The 8589-nt window shown below is 31.6% G+C and overlaps 1 protein-coding gene across 1 annotated transcript in view; it reads left to right on the top strand.

Annotated features, from left to right (window-relative positions):
* atp6v1g1 (ATPase H+ transporting V1 subunit G1) overlaps nt 1–2071 on the top strand; it is a 5850-nt gene extending 3779 nt beyond the window's left edge. The window contains exon 3 of the mRNA XM_061927103.2: nt 1585–2071. Within this exon, the coding sequence (XP_061783087.1) occupies nt 1585–1758 (174 nt within the window). The 3' untranslated portion in view covers nt 1759–2071. The remainder of the gene's footprint in view (nt 1–1584) is intronic.
* Nucleotides 2072–8589: the final 6518 nt, after the last annotated feature.

Below are 8589 nucleotides of genomic sequence, written 5' to 3' on the forward strand. Positions count from 1 at the left end.
GGCTAGTATGATAACGAGGTGGCGGTGGCACTGTTAGCATTCCTGGCTTGATGTTGATTGTTTTGTGTAAAAATTTTACCTTGAAAAAAAAAATTTACCTTGAAAAAAAAAAAATTTTACTTGAAAATTTTTTTTTACCTTGAAAATCATTTGTTTACCTTGAAAATCATTTTTAACCTTGAAAAAAAAAATTTACCTTGAAAATTTTTTTTTTACCTTGAAAATCATTTTTCACCTTGAAAATCATGTTTTAACTTAAAACATTTTTTTTAAATTTTTTAATTTTTTGTAAGTTTTTTTAATTTAATTTTTTTTTTTAAATTTTTTAATTTAAAAAAAAAAAGTTTTTTATTTTTTTTTTTATTTTTGTATTTTATTTTTTTAAATTTAAATTTTTTAATTTGTTTTAATTTTTTTTTTTTTTTTTTATTTTAATTTTTTTTTTTACTTTTAAATAAAAAAAAAAAAAAAAATTCTTAAATGTTTTTAATTTTTTTTTAATTTTTTAAAATTTTTTTAACTTTTTTTAAACTTTTTTTTTAACTTTTTTAAACTTTTTAAAAAAAAAATTTAAACTTTTTTTAAACTTTAAAAAATTTTTTTTACCCTAACCCTAACCCATTAATCAGCAATGAAGAGAAAAAATAAAGCAAATGTGATGCAGTTTTTAAATTAATGCGCGGCATATGCTTAAAATGATCAAAATACGTATATATACGTATTTAATGTTTTTATAAATGTGCCCATTACTACATTACATATATACTTACCGGTACATCATGTATATCATGGAGGTGTTTTGATGTTTTTTTAAGGGCTTTATAGGCGGAATTGCACGGCCCCCATAGGCTCCTTTTGTAAGCGAACTTTTGATCGCAATTATTTAATATTTAGAATGCAAAAAAAAAAATCCATCTGTCATGTCTTACATAATGATTGTGAACAGGCAAAATGTAAAAAAAAAAAAAAAAAGTGCAATTCTAACCTCTAAAGGCCTTGGTGGCCACGTGCGTGGACAGCACCTTTTAGCTCTTATTTCCAAAATTGTGTACACTACCGGAATTGGGGTCTTATGGCCGCTTATGTGGACACTTATACTGCCATCTGGTGGTGTCAGAAGAGTATAACATACAATGAAATTTTGGGAAAAAAAGTGTAAAAATTAGAATTAGCATGTCACTAAACATGAAGTACACGTTTGTGTACTTATGGACTAAGTACATCATATCAAAAGATGATTCTTAGTTTTTATTCTAATTAGGGTCCAATAAGCCCAAATAGCAAAGAGAAAAAACAGCTTGGGCCTTGAATAACATTCTACCCAAATATTTAATCAAGTCAAATACAAATAAGGCAACAAGGGAAGTATCCAACACTTATTTTCCAAAGTAAATCTGTACAGCAGATATCAACACAATTAGATTTTCCTGAGTGGCCAGACAAGACAGGTACATTTATTTTTTTGTGTGTTTAAAAATAGATTTTTATTTTTTTTTCAATCTATTAAGAATCACTACAAATAAGAATTGCACTAATACAAGTATGTAATTTATTTTGATTGTGTAATTATTTTCCCCTATCCAGGCCCTGGGTTCCCATGGCAACAGCGCTGTGGAAGTGGACCGGGACACGGTCGAGCGCATGGGTCGTATCCAAGCCAGTTACCGTGGTAACCGGGAGGCGGTCCTGGGTGACCTACTGCGCCGCGTGTGCGAGATCAAACCCGAATTCCACGCTAACTATCGCGTAGCTGGCTAGTATGATAACGAGGTGGCGGTGGCACTGTTAGCATTCCTGGCTTGATGTTGATTGTTTTGTGCTGTGTTTGTTGATGTTAATAAATATTTCAATGTGGTCTTGCTCATTTTAGTCCGGCACCTATTTATGTACAAACAAATATATTTAAGTTTTCATGTATTTTTTTTTTCCTGTATTTGAGTGGCTGCTGATCATTAAGGTGATTATGTGAACTTGTGATTTCCCGTAAGTGTAATAGTTAAATGTGAATAAGAACACAAGCTGTGGCAGTCACATAACACGTCACCTGATGGAAATAAATAACTTAACATTTGGATTGTGTTGTTTTTCAAACAGTCTGAAGTATAAACATATTGTGTATGACAATGGTGTGATTGCAGGTTAGCTACATGAGAAACGTATCATCAATGACAATATTTTTGGGATTTACAGTGAAGTTGTACCCATACTTGCCAACCCTCCCGAATTTTCCGGGAGACTCCCGAAATTCAGTGCCTCTCCCGAAAACCTCCCGGAACAAATATTCTCCGGCTGAAAATCGGGAGATTTTCAGCCGGAGCTGGAGGCCACGCCCCCTACAGCTCCATGCGGACCTGAGTGAGGAGGGAGGACAACTGGGTGACAAGAAATAAATCATCCAGACTAGAGATAAATTGTATTATGTTTATCTTACCTACAAATAAATATATTTATTAATAATTAAAAAAACAACTAAATAAATGTTTACTATATTTTGCTAAAAACATCAAAATTAATTGTATTTTTTCTGACTCCTTATTACATCCAGGCATTAGAATTATACATTAAAATAAACATATTTGAAATAATTAATTTTAAATTATCCTAATAATTCATTTAAAATGGACATATTTAATTATTAAAATAATTGCTTGTTTATCAAAGACTTAAGCATTTTATTCATTACATTTTGAAGCTCTCAGAAGCCAAGTTATGTTATATTCCTTAATATTTATTTATGCAAGTTTGAAGTATCAATTATCTAAACACAGTTTTGTTTGCATATTTTCAGGATATATATATATATATATATATATATATATATATATATATATATATGTCTTTTAAGATTGTAGACTGAACTGATTTCCTAAGGATCGGAATAACATACGTAGACTTAGGTGATTTTTTTTAAAGAAATCGGGATAACACATGTAGGCGTAGCTGATTTACTTTCAGGATCGTGAACTAAACTGATTTTTTTAAGGATCATCAACATACTTGCCAACCTTGAGACCTCCTATTTCGGGGGGTGGGGAGGGGGGCGTGGTTAAGAGGGGAGGAGTATATTTACAGCTAGAATCATTATTTCATATACATATATATATATATATATATATATATATAAAAGAAATACTCAAGTATTTCATATATATAAGAAATACTCAAGTATTTCATATATATATATATTAGAGATGCGCGGATAGGCAATTATTTCATCCGCAACCGCATCAGAAAGTCGTCAACCATCCGCCATCCACCCGATGTAACATTTGATCAGAACCGCACCCGCCCGTTGTTATATATCTAATATAGACGATGCAAGGCATTAGTGAGGTTATAAAGCTTTTGCCTGTTAAAGAAAGGAGACTGATCCAATGCAGCACAGACATTCGCGTCCCACGCTGTCACGGCCCAGACGCACACCAGTGCGCAATCATATGGGAGCCACACTGAGCGCACCTCCAAGCGCGTCTCGCTGCCGGCGACGGCCGGGTATGGTCCCGACACTCCAGCGCCATCCATTTTCAGGGCTAGTTGATTCGGCAGGTGGGTTGTTACACACTCCTTAGCGGGTTCCGACTTCCATGGCCACCGTCCTGCTGTCTATATCAACCAGGGTGAGCCCCACCCCTTTCGTGAGCGCACTGCGCGCGGAGTGACCCCTGTTACGCGCCCCCGGCAACGAGGGTGGCGGGCAGGTAAGCTGCGCGGGCGGAGCGCGCGGAGTGACCCCTGTTACGAGTCCCCGGCCACGGGGGTGGCGGGCAGGTAAGCTGCTTACCTGCTGCGCGTGACGCCGGCCGCGGCGAAGGCGGACGAGGCGGGGTGTCGGTGCGGTGGGCGCGGTGGTGACCCTGGACGTGCGTCGGGCCCTTCTCGCGGATCGCCTCAGCTACGGCTCCCGGTGGGGCCCTCTCGGGGGAAGGGGCCTCGGTCCCGGACCCTGGCGAGGTGTCCCTTCTCCGCTCCGTAAAAGTGTCCATCTCTTTTTTTTTTTTTCTTCTGTTGTGGCATATGCTGCAGGTGCCTGCTCGTTTTTCGTATGTGGGTAACAACATTTAACTATGTATATATATTTCCGAATTGGTTTAACTGCCACCCGCCTGAATCTATTTAAAATCTAATTTTTTTTTATTTCAACCGCCCGACCCGACACGCGGATAAAATCTAATTTTTTTTAATTTCATCCGCCCGATCCGCGGATATTCCGCGGACTCCGCGGTTGTGCCCGCAAACCGCGCATCTCTAATATATATATATATGAAATACTCAAGTATTTCATATATATATATATATGAAATACTTGACTTTCAGTTAATTCTAGCTATATATATATATATATATATATATATTTATTTTATTATGTATTTATGTATATATATATATATATATATATATATATATATATATATATATATATATATATATATATATATATATATATATATATATATATATATATATATAATATATAGTATAGCAGTTGTGCACTGCACTCTCTAAAAGCCGTAGATGTTATTGTCACATATGCATGTACAGTAGATGGCAGTATTGTCCTGTTTAAGAGTGTCACAACATTGCTGTTTACGGCAGACGAACTGCTTTACGGTTGACGAAAACGTGACTGCTGTTGTTGTGTGTTGTTACCGCGCTGGGAGGACGTTAATGAAACTGCCTAACAATAAACCCACATAAGAAACCAAGAACTCGCCCTCCATCATTCTACAGTTATAACATGATGGGGCAGGCTCGCTGTTTATATTGTGGGAAAGCGGACGTGAAAACAGGCTGTCGACACGTCACTCAGGTCCGCCTGAATTTCGGGAGATTTTCGGGAGAAAATTTGTCCCGGGAGGTTTTCGGGAGAGGCGCTGAATTTCGGGAGTATCCCGGGAAATCCTGGAGGGTTGGCAAGTATGATCATCAATCATCAAAAACATGAAAGTGTGTGAAGCAATTCGAGCATAGTCTGAACTGTACAGACAGAAAATGTGTCTTAACGCCAGCCTAGGACGTTAAAATAATATCTAAATGGCGGACATTTATCAATGAAAATCGGAGAGGCTGCAGATGGTGTGTTTGACAGAGAAGCAGCTTGAAGGAGATGCCGTATAAGTCTCCAAGGTAATCCATCCATCCATTTTCTACCGACTATCCCTTTCGGGGTCGTGGGTGGTGCTGGAGCCTATCTCAGCTGCATTCGGGCGGAAGGCAGGGTACACCCTGGACAAGACGCCACCTCATCAGACAAACATAGATCACTCTATTACATTCCTCCCTTTTAGAAATGTAGAAGTTACTGAAAAGAAATAAACAATCCAACCACAAAATGCAGCAGCTCAATTAAAAAACTGTACTGAAGCCACATTATTTTTATTTTTTATTTTTTTTTTAGTAATGAACTCTCAACCCTCATTTGTAAACAATAACATGCTTATTACACAAACAGTATTTGTACACCTTTAACACTGATTTTTATACTGTCTTCAGAGATTCAGTTTTTTTGGTAGTACTCGAAACCTTTCTGGGTACCAGCATGGTTAGAAAAATAGTGACAGAGAATAGAACAAGGATGGACAATTCAACCCTTAACTCAACAATGAGTAGATGAGTGTTATGTGTGTGTATATGTGTAAATAAATGAACACTGAAATTCAAGTATTTATATATATATATATATATATATATATATATAGCTAGAATTCACTGAAAGTCAAGTATTTCTTTTATATATATATATATATATATATATATATATATATATATATATATATATATATGAAATACTTGACTTGGTGAATTCTAGCTGTAAATATACTCCTCCCCTCGTAGCCCCGCCCCCAACCACGCCCCCACCCCCGCCTTACCCCCCGCCCCTATTTTACCTTGAAAAAAAAATTTACCTTGAAAAAAAATTTTTACCTTGAAAAAAAAATTTTACCTTGAAAATGTTTTTTTATCTTGAAAATCATTTGTTTACCTTGAAAATCATTTTTAACCTTGAAAAAAAATGTTTACCTTGAAAAAAAAATTTTACCTTGAAATTTTTTTTTCCTTGAAAATCCTTTTTTACCTTGAAAATCATGTTTTAACTTAAAACATTTTTTTTTAATTTTTTAATTTCTTTTAATTTTTTTTTATTTTTTATTTATTTATTTTTTTTTACATTTTTTTATTTTTATTCAAATATTTTTTAAACATTTTTTAAATTAAAAAAAAAAAAAAAAAAAAATTTTTTTTTTAATTTTAATTTTTTTTTTTAATTTTACCTTGAAAATCATTTGTTTACCTTGAAAATCATTTTTAACCTTGAAAAAAAAAATTTACCTTGAAAAAAATTTTTTACCTTGAAAATCATTTGTTTACCTTGAAAATCAATTTTAACCTTGAAAAAAAATGTTACCTTGAAAAAAAATTTTTACCTTGAAAATCATTTTTTACCTTGAAAAAAAAATGTTATCTTAAAAAAAAAAATTTACCTTGAAAAAAATATTTACCTTGAAATTTTTTTTTTACCTTGAAAATCATTTGTTTACCTTGAAAATCATTTTTTACCTTGAAAAAAAAAAAAATTTTAAACTTTTTTTTTTTTTTTTTTTTTTTTTTTAAACAATTTAAAGAATTTTAAAATGTTTTAATTTTTTAAAACAATTTTAACAATTAACATTTTTTTTAGGGTTAGGGCTAGGGTTAGGGTTAGGGTTAGGGTTAGGATTAGGGTTAGGGTTAGGGTTAGGGTAAACATTTTTTTAAAAAGTTAAAAAAAAGTTTAAAAAAAAGTAAAAAAAAAGTTAAAAAAAAGTTTAAAAAAAGTTAAAAAAAAGTAAAAAAAAGTTAAAAAAAAGTTTAAAAAAAGTTTTAAAAAGTTTTAAAAAGTTTTAAAAAGTTTTAAAAAGTTTTAAAAAGTTTAAAATAGTTTCAAAAATGTTTAAAAAAAGTTAATCATTTTTAAAAATATTTAAATTTTAAAATTAAAAAAAAAAAATATTATTTTTTTTTATTTTTAAAAAATGTTACAAAAATTAATTTTTTTTTTTAAAAACTTAAAAAAAATTTTAAATAAAAAAAATGTTTTAGGTTAAAATTATTTTCAAGGTAAAAAAATGTTACCTTGAAAAAAAAATGTTACCTTGAAAAAAAAATGTTACCTTGAAAAAAAAATGTTACCTTGAAAATCATTTTTAACCTTGAAAAAAAAATGTTACCTTGAAAAAAATTTTTACCTTGAAAATCATTTTTACCTTGAAAATCATGTTTTAACCTAAAACATTTTTATTTTTTTTTATTTTTTTTAAGTTTTTAAAAAAAAGTTTTAATTGTTGTAACATTTTTTTAATTTTTTGAAAATTTATTATTATTTTTTTTAATTTTTTTTTTTTTTTTAATTTTTAAATTTTTTTTTAAATGTTTTAAATTTTTTAAATTTTTTAATTTTTTTAAATGTTTAAAAAAAAATTTAATTTTTAAAATTTTTTTTTAATTTTTTTAATTTTAAATTTAAAAAGAAATATTTTTAATAAAAGAAATACTTTAATTTCAGTGTTCATTTATTTACACATATACACACACATAACACTCATCTACTCATTGTTGAGTTAAGGGTTGAATTGTCCATCCTTGTTCTATTCTCTGTCACTATTTGTCATAACTTGGACTATGGTGTGGTTTGTTCTCCCGAGGTGCAAGTGAATAGGACTGGTCAAGGCTTGAAGGTGGGTACATGATTTATTTTAAACTATCAAAAAAGGAATAAACAAAAGGCGCGCACAGTGGCGGAGAATAAAACTAGACTTTAAACACAAAACTTGCACATTGGCAGAAACTATGAACAATTAAACAAAACACTAACTGTGGCTTAATCGAAACAAAACTTACTTGGCATGGACATGAAGTGCGCAGCGGAGGACAGAGTGTGACAGGGGGCATAAATGCGGGGATGTCGTCAGGCCGAACAACAGAAAATGTATTAACTTAAATACTATGGACATAATTAGTGAAAGCAGGTGCGTGACTCAAAACGTGAAACAGGTGCGTGACGTGACAGGTGAAAACTAATGGTTGCTATGGTGACCAGACAAGGGAGTGAAAAGACAGAAACTAAACAAAACATGACTTAAAACAAAACATGATAATACAGACATGACACTATTTTTCTTGAAATACTTGAATTTCAGTGTTCATTTATTTACACATTTACACACACATAACACTCATCTACTCATTGTTGAGTTAAGGGTTGAATTGTCCATCCTTGTTCTATTCTCTGTCACTATTTGTCTTGAAAGGTTAAAAAATGATTTTCAAGGTAAACAAATGATTTTCAAGGTAAAAAAAATGTTTCAAGGTAAACAATTTTTTTCAAGGTTAAAAATGATTTTCAAGGTAAACAAATGATTTTCAAGGTAAAAAAAAATGTTCAAGGTAAAAAAAAAATTTTCAACGTTAAAAATGATTTTCAAGGTAAACAAATGATTTTCAAGGTAAAAAAAAAAGTTTCAAGGTAAACATTTTTTTTCAAGGTTAAAAATGATTTTCAAGGTTAAAAATGATTTTCAAGGTAAAAAATGATTTTCAAGTTAAAAAAAATTT

The sequence above is a fragment of the Nerophis lumbriciformis genome, linkage group LG32 (genome assembly GCF_033978685.3).
Source record: "Nerophis lumbriciformis linkage group LG32, RoL_Nlum_v2.1, whole genome shotgun sequence".
Lineage (NCBI taxonomy): Eukaryota > Metazoa > Chordata > Actinopteri > Syngnathiformes > Syngnathidae > Nerophis > Nerophis lumbriciformis.